Genomic DNA, 19,019 nt, shown 5'->3' with positions numbered 1-19,019 from the left:
CTCACGTTGGACCAGACCTGGGATTCTTAAATATAGATGTATTTTTGTTTTTCATCTCCACACACACTTCAGTCATATCCCTTCTGCCCCCCACTCCCAAGGGCAAACCAAGTACATCAGACACAGCACAGCACACGTGAGGGGGACACCTCCCTTTCACCAAAGCTGGGGACAGAAGAGCCTTGAGGTAAAAAAAATAAAGAATGGAAGTTCTAGAACCCCAGTGGGCTCAGTTCTAGACCAGGGGCGCAGCACAGTGGTGAGGTTCTAGATTCGGCAGCGGGGGACCTAGAACCCAGTGGTTTTGGGTGGGCCTGGCGGTTGGGGGGGTGGTGTTGTAAGACAGCCAGGTCTGCCCTCAGCTGGGGGTGGGGGGGCCTCCCTGGAGGGCACAGAGTCTTGAAATACAGAGGAGAACTCAGACTCAGGAAGGAAGGAGCAGGGTTGGGTCTAGAAAAGGCCAGAAGGGCATCTAGAGCCATATACTGCACGTTCTCCAGTAGCAACGAGAAGCCAAGTGGTTCTGCCCCCCTTGGCTGGGCTAAAGTGTAAAAGGAGAGGGGGCGACGGGTGGAGGGGTCCTCCAGGCAGAACCCGACCCCACAGGGGGGGGCCAGACCAGAGGAAACACGTGGTGTCCTGCCTGGAGCCCGAGTTCTGGAGTTGAAATGGAGGACCTTCTGCATTCGGTGAGCTCAAGTCCTTGAAAAGTGCGCTCCAGCGCTCAGCTTGGTTGTCCCTTCAGCAGGGACAAGGCTCTCGCGGGTCCCCAGGCCAGGCCCGAGCAGGGCGTGCTCGGTGTGCTGTCGGATTTGCAAGCCACGGAGCGTCCCAGGAGCCCCGGCCTGGAAGGCGACGGGCCAGGTTTCCTGAAAACCCTGGCACCATGACAGGGTATTGGCAGATTCCTGGCCTCTGGTGACCCAGGCCAGACCTGGGAGACGCGAGGGCACAGGTTTGGCATTCTGGAACCGGGGAAAGGCACGGCGTTGTACATTCTGGAGTGTGGGGGTTCCAGGGCGGGGCTGGAGGGGCTGGAGTGGATGGTGGAGGGGGCGGGGCTGTGGGCCCCACGGCAGGTCCGGGATCTGGAGTGGGTTTAGGAACAGCGCCCTCGGGGCCGGGGAGGCGGGGCGCGCAGAGTGTGGCGCGGGGGTTGGGGGTGGGGGTGGGGTTGGGGGACTTAGTTGCGCTCCTCGCCCAGGGAGCTGGCGGGGCTCAGGGGCTCGCTGGGGCTGCTGGCCGAGCTGGAGGGCGCCGTGTCCACCGAGTTGCGCTTGCTCCCGCCGGTGGAAGAGGTGCAGTTGGAGCGGCGCTGCCACTCGGGGGCGCGGATGTTGCGCCGGTCCTTGGCGGCCTCCTTGTCCTCGTCGTAGCGCTCGCCTTCTTCGTTCGGCAGCTGGTCCTGGGGGTCCTCCTCGTCCTCGCTCAGGTGCGGGCTCGAGTGCCGAGACAGCGAGGGTGACGGCGGCACCGAGGCGGGCCGTGGGTAGCGGTAGCCCTGGGTCTGTGCGCGCCGGGGTGAGCACAGAGGGCCGGGTGAGCGGAGGCCCCTGGTGCAGTCCGGGCGTGCAAGCCCCCGACCCCCAGGCCTCCAAGCCCCCGACCCCTAGGCCCTCTGAGCTCTGCACCCCCGGCCCTGCCCTCCAGCCCCTGGCCCACTAGAGGGACCCCCGCCAACTCACCGTGTCAGCCTCGTGGGGCTCGTAGGTGAAGTGCTCTGGGAAGGCCTTGGCCAGCGCCATGTGGCGAGCAGACATATAGTACTTCCGGGGAAAGAAGGAGAGGGACATGGGGGGGAGCCCTTGGCAGATGTGGGAGAGGGGGACCCCGCCCCCCTAGCCACACCTTTTATGCAGATGAGCACGCTCTGCAGCATCTTCCACTAGACCCCTAAGCCAGCACTTTTTAACAGATGTGCAATTTTTATAAAACATGCAATTCCTGTCCTAACAGGTGTGATTCAGTGGATAGAGCCGTTGGCCTGCGGACTGAAGGGTCCCAGGTTCGATTCCCGTCAAGGGCACATGCCGGCTTTGCCACTCGATCCCCAGTAGGGGGCGTGCAGGAGGCAGCCGATCCATGAGTCTCATTATTGCTGTTTCTATCACTCTCTCCCTCTCCCTTCCTCTCTGAATCAATACAAATATACTTAAAACCAACAAACAGAAGCAAGCAGGCAATTCCTGACTGTAAAAGAGACCAGGCAGGGGCGCTGACCTCTTTTCGATGGCCCAATAAAAAAATGACAGCACAAACACAACAGCCGTCCGGTGTGAATGAATCTGAATTATACCTGTTTTTTGTGGGTTGTTTTTTTTTTTTTTGGTCAGATCAGCAAAAAATATATTTTTTGACGGGCCCCATAATTTACTAATAAGTTTATGTGTGCCATGAGCGGAGAAAGGTGGGAAATAGGTGGCCGGAGCCAATCATCCATTTTTCGGGCTCCGCCCCTTATGCAAATAGCAGAGCTGTGAATGGACAGCCTGGTTTCTCCGGCGCAGTTATGCAAATAGCAGCCCTTTGGGCCCACGTGGTGTTCCTGCAGAAGTTGAATTATTTCTTAAAGGGACAGCAAGCTTTACAAGTAAGAGGAGCCACCTGCCCCTTTGAGACTGAAGAACCAGAGACCCAGAATCGGAAGGAAGCACAGGGCAGGAGAGGGCGTTGGTCTATACCCGGCCCAAGTATTTCCAGTCCAGAAGGTCGGAGAGGCGCTCGGTGCGGTTCCGCTGGATGATGCGCTGCCGCCGGCTCTGCTGGCAGAAGCTGTAGAGGAAGGAGGTGAGCTGCGAGCAGGAATCATCCAGGCTGCGGAACCGCCGGTCCAGAATGTAGATGCCTGTGGGGTGAGGCGGGGGAGGGCAGGATGGGGGACTCAGAAAACAGACTGACACCAGGACCCCTCCTCCCCAGGGCCCAAGGGTGCCGGTTCTCAGCCTGGGCGCTGACCGTATGCCGAGGGGTCTGCGATGTGCTCCTCCATGAAGCAGCCGAAGCCGGAGAGGTTGGTGGAGATGCTGGGGATGCCCATCACCGTGCACTCGGCTGCGGGAAGGCGGGAGAAGAAGCCCCCTGAGCTTTTCGTTCCCCTCTGAACCCGCTGAAAATCTCAACAGAAGCCTCACCGGCGCCCTCTACTGGCGCCCTCGCCAAATGCCGGGCACTGCGCTGAGCAAGCCGGGGCTGGAAAATCCCCGCGGTGCATGAGGATGACATCAGCCCACCATGTTCATTAGCTTGCACTTATAAGTCAGGTCACGTGATATTTGTCTTTCTCTGGCTGGCGTATTTCACTCAGCATAATACTCTCAGTCTATAACACTTACTGTTTCTATTTCTTAGAGGGGAAGCGGAGAGGCTCAGAAAAAGGCCCCAGGGCCTCGGAATGAGGAAAAGTCTAGAGTTGGGGCCCGTGAGGATGCTAATGTATTGAGTTCGGGGTCCAAATGTCTGCCGTTCTCCTTCATCCTCACAACCTGGAAGAGACTTTCTTACGCCAGCCCACACTGCGGTGGCTATCATAGCTTCAGAGTCTGTTTACACAGGAGGTAAGGAAAGGTCTCTCGTTATTACCATTGCTGTGTGCAGAGCAAGTATTGGGCTTTGTTTACCGCCTTAAAGGGCGCTGCGAGGCGGGTCAAGGAGTTTATTGTAATTCTTATATGGTGTCTCTAAAAACTTTTGTTAAGCTACAAAAGCAGACACTAAATATAACAGAGCTTATGGGGAAGACAGGGCAAGGGGCTGACCACACAGAACCTATGCACAATTTTCCCCATGGATGAAAGAAAACTGGCAAAATTCCTAATTCCCATGCAAGCATAGCTCAAAAGACTTATTATGTTACTCATAAATTGTCCCAGCCCGTGTTGCTCAGTTGGCTGGAGCATCTTCCCTTACACCAAGAGGTGGCGGGTTCGATTCCCAGTCAGGACACGTACCCAGGTTGCGGGTTTGATCCTCAATTGGGGCGCCTATGGGAGGCAACAATCGATGTTTCTCTTGCTCTTCCTCTCTCTCTCTCTCTCACATCAATACAAGCATATCCTCGAGTAGGATTAAAAATGTTTGTTTGTTTTTTAATATACCCTATTGGTTTTTCACAGAGAGGAAGGGAGAGGGATAGAGAGTCAGAAACATTGGTGAGAAAGATCCATCAGCTGCCTCCTGCACGCCCCCCACCGGGGATGCGCCCGAGGTACATGCCCTTGACCGGAATCGAACCCGGGACCCTTCAGTCCGCAGGCTGACGCTCCATCCACTGAGCCAAACCGGTTCGGCTAAAAATGTTTTTAATTACTCAAACTGAAGACAGACTACAGCAACTGTGGTATTTATGTAGCCATAAAAACATATGAAAGTAGTTTGATTGGAAAGGGTGTGAGGAGGGTTGAACTTGGGGAGATCACAGCAAATTAGCCCAAAATGAGAGAGAATTGCCAAGGAGCGGATCCAACTTGAAGCCCGTGTTTAAAAGGAGCCAACAGGAGGAAGGTGGAGGGGACGGGTGCTGGGGGCCGCTCAGGGAGACTGCACCCCATGCAGCTGTGTTCGTGGACTGTGCCTTACGCTGCTGTTATTGGGGGGCGGGAGGGCTGATGTCAGCACACTGGGGGAAGTCACATGTGCACGGTGACACGGGTCCTCCAGTTCCCCATCACATGAGCTACAGTGTCCCAGAGGCGCATGCTGTGGCAGAACAGGCTGTTCCCGTTGCCCCCGGTGTTGCAAAGGAGGAACTTGGGGCTCACGGAGGGCGCGTGCCTTGCCCCAGGATCAGGCCAGGCCTGGCCGGACCCCCCGTGCCAGGCTGCACTCACCCGGCGTGTAGCCCCAAGGCTCATAATAGGAGGGGAAGACCCCAAGGTGGCAGCCACGGACGAACTCCTCATAGTCCACGGGCAGCAGGGGGCTGGTGGAGGACAGGAACTCCGGGTGGAAAATTACCTGGCGGCAAGAGGGATGGACTCAGCCCGAGGCACCCCATTTGTCCGGGGTTCCAGAGTGGCCCACAGAGAGTGAAAATTTTATCTGAAGTCACATAAGTCAGTGGCAGGACAAAGATTTTTTTTTAAATTATTATTATTGTCTAAAGTTTTACATATGTCTTCTTTGTTCCCCAAGTGACACCCCCTCTCCCCCCAGCCATTCCCACGCCGGCAAGCCCCCACCGCCCCAGTGTCTGTGTCCATGGGTTATGCTAATATGCATGCATACAAGTCCTTTGGTTGCTCTCTAACCCCTCCACCCCCCGTCCCCCCAGGACCAAGATTTGAATCCCAGGCTGCCTGCTTCCAAAGCTAAGGTCCTTTCTAGACAGAGAAGTCCTTTGATAAATGAGGTGAGAGGGGGCATGTGAGGCCCAGCCTCCCGCCACCCTCCTGCAACGCCCAACCCACCCTGACCAGTGGCCTCACCTTGACCCTGTCGGCGCTGCTATTGAAGAGGCCAATTCGGCGAATGGTGGTCAGGATCGGGTCTGAGGAGTCGTCCAGCATGTTGTGGGTGCACACAGGGGGGAAAGACTGCCGCTGCAGGGGCCACAAGTGGGGTGGGGGTCAGGGAAGGGACATGCTGAACTTGGGAACCCAAAGAGACTACAACTCCCACCAGGCTGTGGGGCCACAAGCCCAAGGGATGACCAGGAGTTAGAGACTTCCTACTTGGCTCTATCGGTCAAGGTTCTTTTTTTCCTTTCAGCCATCATCAGCTAAACATAAACTACAATTCCCAGCTGTCTTTGAGGCAGAGCCGGCGTTAGCCAGCCCCAGGGACGACAGGGGGTTCTGTAGTCTTGGCTCTGTCATCACAAAAATTCAAAGAAACGAATGTCCCCCAGCGGACTTTGGAAGGGGGGGCAGAGACTGGGTCAAGCTCCAGGGGCTGCTGGAAGTTGCAGTTTTCTTATGAAAATCCTAGATTTCTTTCTCTCCAAGTCCCTTCACTCTCCATCCTGTAATTCCCTCCACTTCCACCCCCACAGAAGTGCAAAGAAACCACAATTCCCAAGAGGGGTACCCCCCTGATTTCTTTCTTCGGTTCCCCAATGGAGGAGGATAGATAGAGCCAGGGCGACAGAAGTCCTGGGGGTGGGGGGTGGGGGTGCTGCTGGGATATTCAGGTTTTTTTGCGAATATTCCATCATTTCTCTCATTAAGTGTTCTACACACCTTCAGTCTACTGACGCCAGCAACCTAAGAAACGACAGTTCCCAGCAGCCCTGAGGAAGAAACGTGCTCACTGAGGCCGGCTGCCTTAGGGACTATTGGGAATTAGTTTATTAAAGTTTGACCAAAAACAATTCTTCCCTTGTTTGTGCTGCTTGACTGTTGAGGTTTCCCTTCCCCAGGAAACGACCCACCAACCCTGACCACAAGCACCGAAGACCCTTGACTCCAGAGAATGAACAACTCTAACTCCCAGAAGCCTCTGGGGCAAGAGAAGCATCACTGTAGCAGAAAGACCCACGGGCTGCTGGGAATGGTAGTTTCCATTTGGTGTCTGACAATTTTCTGAAACGGCAACTGCTGCGTTTTCAATATTCTTCAGAGAATTATAGGTGTTTTAGCTGACCTGACTATTCCTAAAAAGGCCCAACAAAGCTACCCCTCCTAGCAGTCTCTGGGGATGGAGGTGGAGCTGGTAGGCAGCAAGGCTTTAGGACATGTGGGAGTTGCGATTCTCCTCTTGTAGCTCTATTTTTATATATATTTTATTGATTTTTTTTACAGAGAGGAAGGGAGAGGGATAGAGAGTTAGAAACATCGATGAGAGAGAAACATCGATCAGCTGCCTCCTGCACACTCCCCACTGGGGATGTGCCCGCAACCAAGGTACATGCCCTTGACCGGAATCGAACCCGGGACCCTTGAGTCCACAGGCTGACGCTCTATCCACTGAGCCAAACAGGCTAGGGCTGTAGCTCTCTTTTTATATATATTTTATTGATTTTTTTTTACAGAGAGGAAGGGAGAAGGATAGAGAGTTAGAAACATTGATCAGCTGCCTCCCGCACACCCCCTATTGGGGATGTGCCCGCAATCAAGGTACATGCCCTTGACCGGGATCGAACCCGGGACCCTTCAGTCTGCAGGGCAATGTTCTAGCCACTGAACCAAACCGGTTAGGTCTGTAGCTCCTTTGACTTAAGTTCCCCTTCACCTACTGTCCATTGACCGTGGGGGATGCAAAGAAACTACAACTCCCAACAGCCCCATGTGGCAGAAGACGTCATGGGAAAGCTGGCTGCCGGAAGGGCTTCTGGGAATTGAAGTCCCACCAGTCAGCTCACACCCTTTTCTGAACCTCAGAACTGCCAGCAATCTCTGGGGTCAGAACTAACTTGGCCAGCTGCCTCTGGGGCCGCGGGGGACGGCCATTCCTCAGCTCAGGGTCCAAATACCTGTGTGGCAAAGATGGCTCTCTTCATCATCGTGAAGTCCTCCTTGTCCAGCATCTTGTTCATGTCTGGGAGGCTCCCCCTGCAGGGCGGACAGGGGTAGGCATCTGAGGAGGGGTGAAGCGAGGGCTTAGGACCCAGGGCCACCCAGGGCTGAGGGAGGGGCACTCACACCAGCAGGGATTCATAAAGCTTCCTTCCGAACTTCTCCTTCACTGTGTTGGCCGTATCCCTGGAAAGAGCAGAACAAGGTCACGTGTACACCAGCCATCTGCTGTGAGGTTTCTGGGGGCAGCCAGGAAACGGAGGTCCGAGCAGAGAAGCCCCCCTGGGGACTCCGGGCTGGAGGATGGGGACCCAGGGAACAGGTCCCGGAAGGCTTGTGTGTCCGGGGACAGGTGGCCTTCCGTCTCTGACTTCAGGGACTCGTCAGGAAGAGGGAGGTAAAAATAGAACGGACCTTAGAGGTGTGCGGGGAGAACTTGATGAGGTCATGACTAAAAGTACCCAGTGCCCAGCACACAGTGCGCCTCCCAGAAATGTCAGCTATTCTTAGAGCCTGTCCTGGTCCTCGTGGTAGCCATGCTGAGCCCCATTTTATAAAAAGGGAAGATTAGGTCGAGAGGATAAAATTTACCTACACAAACAAGGCTAGCAAATCGTGCCACCCGACAGCCCCACTGGCACCCCTCTGTTCAAAACCTTCCCCTAGCCCTGGCCTCATTTACTAGGCTCTTGGCCTAGGCCACTCTGCGCCAGCCTCACGGGTCTCCTCACTGCGTCTCATACAGACCCCAGGGCCTTTGCACGTGCTGTTCCCCAGATACGCACAGGGCTTCCTCCCTCATGTCCTCTACTGGTCTCTACCCAATGGCACTTTCGCAGTGCGGCCTGTCCTGCCAACCCTGTCTCATTATCCCTGTGCTGCTTCTCACCCCTTCCGCCAAGTGCGCTTTCTATAGAATTTTCTAGAAAGAGAGCTCAGTGAGGGCAGGGATGTTTATCTCTTTGGTTCCCAGCTGTGTTCCCAGGGCCTGGAACAGTGCTTGGCACTACAACAGGTGCTCACTGAACATGGGATTGCTAACCAACGGGCTTCACAAATGGGGAAACGGAGGCTCAGAGAGGGGCAGTGGTTTGCCTAAAGCCGGAAAGCCAGCAAGTGGCATGAGTTAGGCCTCAGTGGTTTGGTATCAGAGCCCTGGCTGCGCTGCCACACTCGGGCCGCCCGCGACTTCTTGCTGCTCCCCGGCGGCGGAGGCGTCCTAAGCAAGCGACCTCACTAGGAAAGTCGGTGGGGCAGGTTTGACCAGGTGACACAGGACGAAAGCGAGACTCCGGGAGGAACACTGGGCCCGAGGCACACCGCTGGGATCCCGGCCGGGGGCTGCTGACCAGAGCTGCTTGCGCACGGCCTGGCCCTTGAGGGTCTCCACGTTGAAGTTGTTGGTCCGCGCCGGCATGATAAAGAAGGCGACCACTGTCTGCTCGCTGTTGTTGACCTGCAGGACAGGAAAGGGGGGAGGAGGCTGAGGCCCCTCACCCTTTTCCACCCACTGAGGCGGCTGGGGCCCTGCCACGCCCCTTCCTGTCAAGGAGAAGTATAGGACAGCCCGGCCAGCGTGGCTCCGTGGTTGAGCACTGACCTCTGAACCAGGAGGTCACGGCTCGATTCCCAGCCAGGGCACATGCCCAGGTTGCAGGCTCGATCCCCAGTAAGGAGGCAGCCGATCAATGATTCTCTCTCATCATTGATGTTTCTCTCTCTCCCTCTCCCTTTCTCTCTGAAATCAATATATATATATAATATATATATATATTATATATGTTTTATATATATATATATTATATATATATATATATATATATATATATATATATATATATATATATATATATATAAATTTTTTTACAAGAAAAGGCCCTGGTTGGTTTCATTCAGCGGATAGAGCGTCCGCCTGTGGACTGAAGGGTCCTGAGTTTGATTCCCAGTCAAGGCACATGCCTGGGTTGCGGGCTCGGTCCCCAATGGGGGGTGTGCATGAGGCAGCCCGTCAATGATTCTCTCTCATCATTGATGTTCCTGTCTCTCCCTCTCCTTTCCTCTCTGAAATAAATGAAAAAATATATATTTTTTAAAAATAATAAAAGACTCCATCTTCTTTCTGGCTTTCTGTACTTCCCACAGCGGGTTCCCCACCCCCACCGGCCTGGGTCTCTGGTCTTGCCCTCGGCCCCCTCGCAGCCCAGGACTTACTCTGAGCAGATAGTTGAGCCGGGCCAAGGCCTCCAGGAAGATGTCGGCCCCCTTGTTGGAGAACTCGTAGCGGCCGGCGATGAAGAAATACAATGTCTTGTCCAAGTTGAAGTCCAGGTGCCTACAGAAGCCATAAGGCGGGGTGAAGCCGAGACCCTCCCCCTCTAGTCCTGGCCTCGAGCCTGCCAACCCCAGGCGCTGCAGGGGCAAAGGTCATCACAGACAGTGTGGAGGCATCGTGGCGACTCCCCTGAGATTTGGGGTTCTTTTCTCCCTGGATGGGGATCTAAGATCCGTCATCACTCAGCCATTGTGCGTGGCGCTCAGGAACTGGAGGGGCTGAGCTCCCAACCCCTCCCCTCTCGAGGCCGAGGTATCTGGCCCACATACCCATAAAAATGGCCCCGCACAAACTCCTGGATCCGGGCCTTGCTCTGAGCATGGAGGTTCTGGAACTCGTGCATGGCAGAGAACTTCTTCACGTTCAGCCCGTTGGGGGTGACGATATCTGGGAATGGGGGAGAAGGGCCCAGGTTTCATGTCTTCATTCAGATCGATGTGGCCGAACGAATAATCGAAGGAAAGGCCCCTTTCCTTTGGTAACGTCTTTGTTTCAATCGTTCCCCTGTGAGTTCCCGTGGTGACCCAGCTGGCCTGCCACTCAGACGCCTTCTTGCCCAATAACTACAACTCCCATCAGCCTCTGCAAGCGGCGAACCAGGCAGGGAACTAATCCGCATTGGGGTTTCGGGGAGTTGCGGTTCTTTCGTTTGCCCTATTATCCTACCCTGGGCTGGAAATGATTAACCATCTCCATCCTGCTTCTTCTCCCAGAATACACCCTCCTACCTTCAAGCCTCTTTTAGGGTCCCAACCATTTTCTATCCTCACAAAAAATGAAAGCACATCATTGAAAAACTACAAACCTGCCCTAACGGGTTTGGCTCAGTGGATAGAGCGTCGGCCTGAGGACTGAAGGGTCCCAGGTTCGGTTCCGGTCAGGGGCATGTGCCTTGGTTGCGGGCACATCCCCAGTGGGGGGTGTGCAGGAGGCAGCTGATGGATGTTTCTCTCTCATCGATGTTTCTAACTCTCTATCCCTCTCCCTTCCTCTCTGTAAAAAAATCAATAAAATATATTTAAAAAGAAAAAAAGAGAAGAAAAAAGAAAAACTACAACCCCCATCAGCTCCTGGGAAGAAATTCTAGGAACATAAGGAACTGACCAGCCAAAGACCTTCTAGAAGCTGTAGTTCTCAACTTACATCCATTGAAAATTGATGATATAGTCTGGGAAAAATAAGTGGTTCATATATATATATATATATATATATATATATATATATATATATATTATTGATTTCAGAGAGGAAGGAAGAGAGAGAGAGGGAGAGAGAGAGAGAGAGAGAGAGAGAGAGAAAGAGAGAGAGAAACATCCATGATGAGAGAGAATCATGGATCAGCTGCCTCCTACAAGTCCCCCACTGGGGATCGAGCCCACAACCCAGGCATGTGCCCTTGACCAGAATCGAACCCGGGACCTTTCAGTTCACTGGCCGACGCTCTATCCACTGAGCCAAACTGGCCAGGGCAATAAGTGGTTCTAATACTGCTTTTCTCGAAAACAAAATCCAAAGAACTTCCGTCCCCTTTCAGAAGACCAATACCTACGTTAGCCAATAGAAGAATTTTCCAATTTCTGAAATTAACGTCAAAGAAACTACACTTTCCATTAGCCTCTAGAGCAGCGGTTCTTAACCTTCCTAATGCCGTGACCCTTTAATACAGTTTCTCATGTTGCGGTGGCCCCCGATTTCATTGTAACAAATTGAACATAATTAAAGCATAGTTGCCGAAACCGGTTTGGCTCAGTGGATAGAGCGTCAGCTTGCAGACTGAAGGGTCCCATGTTCGATTCCGGTCAAGGGCATGTACCTGGGTTGCGGGCACATCCCCAGTAGGAATTGTGCAGGAGGCAGCTGATCGATGTTTCTCTCTCATCGATGTTTCTCTCTCATCAATGTTTCTGACTCTCTATCTCTCTCCCTTCCTCTCTGTAAAAAATCAATAAAATATATTTTTAAAAAAAGATAAAGCATAGTGATTAATCACAAAAACAATATGTAATTATATGTGTGTTTTCCGATGGTCTTAGGCGACCCCTGTGAAAGGGTCGTTCGACCCCCAAAGGGGTCGGGACCCACAGGTTGAGAACCGCTGCTCTAGGGTGCACAGGTCACCAACCTAGGGCCTTCTGGGAGTTGTAGTTCTCTGCTCTTTACAGTAAAAAAAAAAAAAAAATTGGTGCGGGCCTTGGCATAGGTAACCAACTACCTCATTCATGTCTAGGGATCCCAGCCTGTTACCTACCTGGTTTCCTCTTGAGAAGGTGCTGGGCCTCGATGGCGGTGATCTGGGACACAGTAGCGAAGACGTGAGCGCAGTGCGCTGCTGCCCGCTCCATGCAGTAGCGGTGATAGATTTGCCTCTCACCTGCTTCCTTGTCCACATTGAACTGGGCGGGAAGAAAGGGCGCTCAGGTTCGGAGAATTGGGTGGAAGCCTGGAGGTTCAGACTCCGGAGACCTGGGGGAGACTGGAGGCTGGACGCCTGGGTCTTAGGGAGGAGGCCTCTGGGGATGTGGGACTCCTGGGTCCTGGAGAGGGAGCCCAAGCCCTTAGGACAGCGGTTCTCAACCCTCCTGATGCCGAGACCCTTTCATACAGCTCCTCATGTGGTGGGGACCCCCAACCATAACATTATTTCCGTTGCTACTTCATCACTGTAATGTTGCTACTGTTATGAATCCTCATGTAAATATCTGATCTGCAGGATGTCTTTTCATGGTGACAAACTGAACATAATGAAAGCATAGTGATTCATCACAAAAACAATAGGTAATTAATTATATCTGTGTTTTCCGATGGTCTTAGGCGACCCCTGTGAAAGGGTCGTTCGACCCCCAAAGGGGTCGCGACCCACAGGTTGAGAACCACTGCCCTAGGGCTTTGCTGACAGCTCTGGGCTGTCCTGAGGTACTGGCCGCCCCCCCCCCCCCCCCCACGGCCACACCCCCGAGCTCACGTTCTCTAGGTTGTTGTAGAAGTCCACGGCACCGGCACACAGGTATCGCCCCAGCAGCGTGGCGTGGGTGGTGAAGATGGTAGCCACCGGCAGCCGCCGGGCCCGGCACAGGCAGAGCCCGACCCCCGCCAGCCATTCGTGGAAGTGTGCAACCACGTGTGGCTTCTCCTCGCTCTGGGCCAGGAACTGTGGGGCCACGGGAACAGGGCCGCTGTGTCTCCACGGGTTGTGAAGGCAATCCACCCGCAATCCCCCGGGTGGAGGGGGCGGCAGCGGAAAAGTAAATCTATCACAACCCCCGCACCGAGCGAATGGCGGCCCACGGCAACCCCCAGGAGACAAGAAACCGTACATTTTTGAGGCGGCCGGGCCAGCTGAGGCTGATGGGAGCTGGGGTTAATTTTGGCCAACCTTCTACGTCTCAGCAAGGCTGAATCGGAAAGACTGAAGTTTCCGTGTCCCCAAGATTCTGGACACAATTCCTAGAGACCCTCGTTCTCAATCACCGATAGACCTGCCTTCAAATAGCGGCGAAAGGACTACAACTCCCAGAATGCCCGAGAAGCAGCCAGGTCATAAATTGTTTTCCCCAGGGCATGGGAAATGAAGTTTCTTGAGCCTTTTAAGACCTAAAAGGGGATCAGAACCAAGTTTCCTGGTTCAGACATAGGCTGGCGTTTCCCAAACATCCAGGGCTCCATCTGAAAGTCCAACCACGATCAGACTAGAGAACTACAACTCCCAGAATTCCCGGGTGAGCCCTCCAGCCAGGCCAACCTCTCCAAGAACTAATGGCTCAGAATTCCCAGACTGGGGAGGTTAGGGTGAAGAAGGCTGAGGTTGGCAGTGTGGGTCTCTGAGGGAAAAGAGTCTGAGTCCTTAGGGCATCCATGTTTCCAAAGATAAGGGTTAGAGGACCCACAATTCCTAGAATGCCCAGTTCCCCTCTGTCGCCACCCAGACCCTTCTGTCCAGGGGCTGGTGGTCGCTGTATTTTGGGGCCTGGGGCCAAAAGGAGTGACATGGGGACCAGCGATGGGACCTACCTCACCCAGGAACCAGGTGGTGAGGAAGCCAAAAAGGACGGCGTCGTTGGCCTCGCGGTCGTACCAGGGCACCCCGATGTTGCAGGTGTCCCAGAGCTCCCCCTTCCAGCGCTCCAGGGCCCAGGCTGAAGCTCCCACATCCAGGAGCACCACCAGGGGGCCCCCTTCGATCAGCCAGCGCCCAAAGTACACCTGGGGAGACCCACAGGGAGGCTTAGGGCTTTGACCACAGTCTCTGGGCACAGAATCCCTGCTTCTCCCACCAGCCGAGCTATCTGGGCTTCCTGCCTCGGTTCCCCCACCCGGTTTCTGCATCTGCTGCTAATTTCTCACCCGCTGCCTTATTTCTCTATTTGCTGTGTGTTAGTCCCACCACAATCTTTTTTTAAAAAAATGTTTTAAATTGATTTCAGAGAGGAAGGAAGAAGGGAAGAGAGACAGAAACATCAATGATGAGAGGGAATCATTGATAGGTTGCCCCCTCACGCCCCACACTGGGGATCGAGCCCCAGCCAGGAATCAAACCGTGGTTCACAGGCGATGCTCAACCACTAAGCCACGCCAGCCGGGCAATCTGATTTTAGAGAGGGAGGAGGAGTGAGAGAGAGAGCAAAACATCGGTGTGAGAGAGTGACATTGATAGGTTGCCTCCCCTACGTGTACCGACTGGGTTGAACCCACAACCTAGCCACGTGCCCTGACCTGGAATCGAACCAGCCAACTTTCAGTACAGAGAACGATGCTCCAACCAACTGAGCCAAACCAGCCAGGGCCCACCACAGTCTTGTCTTGTCTTTTCTTTTCTTTTTAAAAATATTTTTATTGATTTCAGAGAGGAAGGGAGAGGGAGAGGGAGAGGGAGAGAGAAACACCAATGATGAGAGAATCATTGATCAGCTGCCTCCTGCACGCCCCACACTGGGAATCGAGCCGGCAACCCGGGCATGTTCCCCAACCAGGAATCGAACCGTGACCTCCTGGTTCATAGGTTGACGCTCAACCACTGAGCCACGCCAGCCGGGCGCCACCCTGTCCATGTCTGTTGCAACGCTTTTCCGGTCCCTTGCTTCGATTCTGTAACTGCTGCTCTCGCCCACCTGCTGCCTCTCCTCTCTTCCTAACCACACATGCGCAGTCCTGTCCCTGTGCCCCCTGCCCGTTTTCCCACCTGCTAACCATTACTCGGACCTGCGGCCTTGCTTGTCTGCTGCCACAACTCTCTCCTCGACCACCATGACGCTTTCTGCCAGGACCTTTCCTTCCTGCTGCTTACTCCTCCCCAGGACGCTGCTTTTGCTGTTCTCGCTGCCACATGTCTTCCACCCGCTGCCTTGTTTCTGACTCTTCCACCACAGGTGTCACCTGGCGCCTCTTTCCTCTGCCCTTAGGCTCCTGCTGCACTTTGCAGTCACGTTTCTGCCACCGTCAGCTCTTTCCCCGTCGCAGGGCTGCGTTTTTCTACCCGCGGCCACGTTTCTAAGCCTCGCTGTCTCATTTCTGCCCCCGCCACATTCTCCTGGTCTGGTTCTTTTCCTCCCGAGACCACGGCCCGGGTCCCGGGCCTGCTGCCGCAGCGCCATCCAGCTGACGGGCGGCCACCCGCCTCCCCAAGCCGGTCCTTCCCAGCCTCGGGAGCCTGACCCCCACGCCCCTCCCCCTCCCAGCTGTTGTCTGCCCTTTTGCCGGGGGGCCTATTCTTAGGCCCCCAGCACGTGGGGAGCAGCTGCCATAGGGGGAGGGCTGGGTTGCTCTAGGGTTCCTTAGGGACACCTCTGGCCTGAATGGGCTCCAGACCCCACCCCAAAGCAGAAGCTGTGAATGAAGAAACCACTGTACCTCTCCCTCCCGATCTGTCCGTCCTTCAGTCCTTCAGCCCTCTGCCTCCCAGCCCTCTCCTGGGGCGGCGGCCACCTCTCTGTGCTCACCCTCCAGCCCTCACCTGCAGCCTTGGGACTCTCCCCTCCTCTCTCTCTCTCTCTCTTTTTTAAAATATTTTTATTGCCCTGCCCGGTTTGGCTCAGTGGATAAAGCGTCGGCCTGTGGACTGAAGAGTCCCAGGTTCGATTCCAGCCAAGGGCACATGTCGGGGTTGAGGGCTCGATCCCCAGTAGGAGGCGTGCAGGAGGCAATCAATCATATATATATTTATTGATTTCAGAGAGGGAGAGAGAGAGAAACATCAATGATGATAGAGAATCATGGATCAGCTGCCTCCTGCACGCCCCACACTGGGGATCCAGCCCACAACCCCTTATGTGCCCTGACTGGGAACTGAACCGTGACCTCCTGGTTCATAGGTCAACACTCAACCAGTGAGCAGCCATGCCAGCCAGGCTCCCCTCTTCTCCTTAATCCCTGGCTCTGTCACCAAAACTCAGTCCCCTGGGTCTGCCTGGCAGCCTCTTCTCCCTTCATCAGAGTTCCATCTTCCTCTCTCCTTCTGAGTCCTTCTCTCTGAAACACTGAGTTGCCTCTCTTCTGTATCTAGACTCTGTCTCCTTCCCTAATTGCTCTAATCCCTGGGGAAGGAGGGAAGGCGGGGGCGGGGGCACCATCACCTTTTGGGACACTCACTGTCTCTCCATCCATCTCTCTCTCTTGTCTGCCTTGTCTGCAAGCCCGGCTGTTTATAGAAATAATGATGATGGTGATAATAATAACCACAGCGATAATAGCTCACCCACAGCGCTAAGCTCATGCCAAGAACTGAGCAGAAGAAGGTATCCGCTATTTCATCCTCCCACAACCCCGTCGGGCAGATGCTGCTGGCCAAGGTCACATGGACAGGAAGTGGAGGAGCCAAAGGTGAAATGTCAGGCTGTCGAACACCTCCTCCGGCCACCTGCCCCCTCCAAGCCCGCCTCCCCCAGGTTCTGGCCGCCTGTCCTTCCCTGCGTCCAGCTCTTTTCCTCGCTCTGGGTCTGAGGATCGTGGCCTCTTGGAACCGTCCTTCAGTCTGTCTTGTTGTACCTACCGTCTGTCTGCCTATTTACCGACGTCTCAGAGCTTGGGGTGCACCCACCCACTTCATGCGGTCCTGCATCTAAGTGTCAATCATACCACCTCTGTGTATGCAGGGGGGAGGGAGTACCAGGTCATCCGTGTTTCTGCCCATGCCTCCCTCTGTGCCCCCACCCCCACCCCCTTTCTCCACCCTGACTGCGGGCACCCACCTACCTGCCCTGGGCGGAGCCCTGGCCCACCTTGCAGCCCTTGCTGTTCATGGAGTCCAGCGTCCTCTTCAGCGCCGGGGTGGGCGGCTCCAGCAGCTCCACCTGGGTCCTCACTCCCTGATCCGTGTACGGTCCCACCAGGTAGTAGTTGTCGCCCCACTCATCTCCTGTCACCTTCGCCTTCGTCTGCAGCACCGTGTAGATGCCGCCCACTGTGGGCCCAAACCCATGAGGACAGGCCCCAGCTGAGGTCCACAGGCCTGAGCCCTGGGCCAGGGTGGGTGGGTGGGGGGAGGGTCACGGGAGGCGCTGGGGCCCCCGACTTCTGGCTTAGAGGGAACAGGGGACCGGGAACCCATCCAGCAGAGGCAGAGGGAGGAGGATGTGGGCCGAAGGGAGAAGGGGGCTGGGGTTGGAGCTCTGAGGGAGGAGGGGGTTCAGACTAGGCTTCTGAGTCTGAGCAGAGGGGCTGGGGGCCTGAGCTCCTGGGTCGGAAGGAATTAGGGGCTGTGGCCCCAAGGATGACAGAAGCTGACGAGGATTAGCAGGATCCAGTTCCCCAGGTCTCAGCTCACAGGAGCTGGGTGTGAATTCTCCACCAGGCTCTAGGCACGGCAGGGCCCTACTCAGCCTCCCACAATTGCCCAAGGAAAGTTGGAATGGTCATTGCTTGCCCCCAGGGACTCTGCTGACCTATCCCCCAGTCTCCTCTCCCCAACGGAGGACACGGGCAGATGGGACCCTGCCCCTCCCGGGACTCCACTCCAGACCCAGGAGCCTGGGCCCCCAGCCTCCTCACCTCCTGACACATGGCTCTGAGTTCACAGGCCCCTCCCATGGGGTAAGACCCAGTCCCTTTCTCTCCCAAGATTCAGCTAAGCAAAAAAAACCCCACCGCCCTCTCTTCGGAGGAGCAAGACTGCCCAGCTCTTGGGCTTCCAGCCCCACCTGGCTCTCCACACCCAGGATCCCAGGCCCTCTGAAGCCCTGGACACAGAAATCGAGGGCCCCAGCCACTCCCATCCCAGGGCCCAGCCCCTGACCAACTTAGGACTTCCCAGCCTTCCCTCATTCCAGTCTCCAGCTCTCTGTGGCCACAGGCTCCTCCACTTCCAGGAACCCATAGTTCAGGCCTTCAGTTCATTCAGAGCCTGGGCATTAAGGTACCCAACCCCCTCCCACCCTAGGATTAAGAATTAGGGCCTCCGGTCCTTTCCCAGTCTTACCCCCGACTGACCAGTCCACCCATTCTCCCACCACGGCTTATGCATTCTATTTCCCAGTCAGCTCTCTCCCAAATCCAGGTCTGAAACTCAGCCATTTCTAAGAATTTCCAATCCCCCATCTCCTTCCCTGTTCAGGACCCCGGGTCTCTCAGAAACCTCCCTCTGGGGCCTAGGAATCTCTCAGGTTAGCCCCTCTCCCCTAGGACCCAGGACCGGACTCCCAGCCTCCTTTTATCTTCGCAGTCAGGCGACCCATCTCCATCCCTCCAGGGCGCAGGAGACAGATCCCAGACCCTCTCCAAGGACTCATGAGTCATAGGCTCCTTGCCCTGAACCCAAAAGTCATGGATGGTGTGGAGTCCCCGGCCCCCCACCCCCGACTGCTCTTCTCGCCCGGGCCCCGCCGCCTGGCGCGCTCACCTTTGTTGGCCACCTCCCAGGCCACTTCGAAGAGCACCGTGTTCTCCAGGTCGAATTCATCCTCCCAATCTTCCAGTCCCGGCAGCGAGGACACGGACAAAGTGCGGCTGAGAGGCATGGCGGACGCGGGCAGGGAGTTCTAGGGGCCACAGGTGGAGGATCCGGGGGTGTCTGTGGAATGCACCCGACAGGACGTGGAGCCAGGTAGCTGGTGCCCGAAGGGAAGCTTGCAACGCCCTCGGCTTCCTATTGCACGACCGCACCCCCGGACCTGAGCAGGAGGCGGCCGCAGCAGCACTGAGCCCCGCGGGCCCCCTGCAGTGAGACCTTGCGGCCGCCAGGAGGCGGCGCCCGCCCCCCCGGCCAGCGCCATTGGTCAGCGCCCGGGGGCGGGGTTCCCACGTCTCTC

General features: G+C 55.5%; 1 protein-coding gene across 2 annotated transcripts; it reads right to left on the bottom strand.

Annotated features, from left to right (window-relative positions):
• Positions 1 to 23: 23 nt before the first annotated feature.
• GYS1 (glycogen synthase 1) lies at positions 24 to 18,940 on the bottom strand. 2 transcript variants are annotated; one of them, XM_059665921.1, is made up of 16 exons: positions 18,611 to 18,940; positions 16,995 to 17,176; positions 13,792 to 13,983; positions 12,746 to 12,931; positions 12,032 to 12,176; positions 10,053 to 10,170; positions 9,663 to 9,783; positions 8,801 to 8,907; positions 7,578 to 7,637; positions 7,409 to 7,487; positions 5,424 to 5,537; positions 4,827 to 4,953; positions 2,956 to 3,051; positions 2,682 to 2,845; positions 1,686 to 1,766; positions 24 to 1,507 (listed from the first exon to the last, which is right to left on the bottom strand). In XM_059665921.1, exons 1-16 carry the CDS (start codon positions 18,726 to 18,728, stop codon positions 1,184 to 1,186), a joined length of 2,214 nt encoding a protein of 737 aa, XP_059521904.1. In that variant the 5' UTR covers positions 18,729 to 18,940; the 3' UTR covers positions 24 to 1,183. The 2 variants fall into 2 exon arrangements, with proteins under 2 accessions (XP_059521904.1, XP_059521905.1); XM_059665922.1 differs by lacking the exon at positions 18,611 to 18,940 and adding an exon at positions 17,764 to 17,919.
• Positions 18,941 to 19,019: the final 79 nt, after the last annotated feature.

Source organism: Myotis daubentonii, chromosome 15, assembly GCF_963259705.1.
Source record: "Myotis daubentonii chromosome 15, mMyoDau2.1, whole genome shotgun sequence".
Lineage (NCBI taxonomy): Eukaryota > Metazoa > Chordata > Mammalia > Chiroptera > Vespertilionidae > Myotis > Myotis daubentonii.
The sequence above is the reverse complement of the archived record's forward strand: the minus strand, read 5'-3'. Positions and strand labels throughout refer to the sequence as shown.

Bases quoted from the DNA above. Each gene is read 5' to 3' on its own strand.
- GYS1 (XM_059665921.1), bottom strand. From the start codon at position 18,728: ATGCCTCTCAGCCGCACTTTGTCCGTGTCCTCGCTGCCGGGACTGGAA. The intron at 7,488-7,577 runs GTGAGTGCCCCT...TCCGCCCTGCAG, and splicing joins CTTTATGAATCCCTGCTGGT to GGGGAGCCTCCCAGACATGA. The intron at 5,538-7,408 runs GTATTTGGACCC...TGGCCCCTGCAG, and splicing joins GAGCCATCTTTGCCACACAG to CGGCAGTCTTTCCCCCCTGT.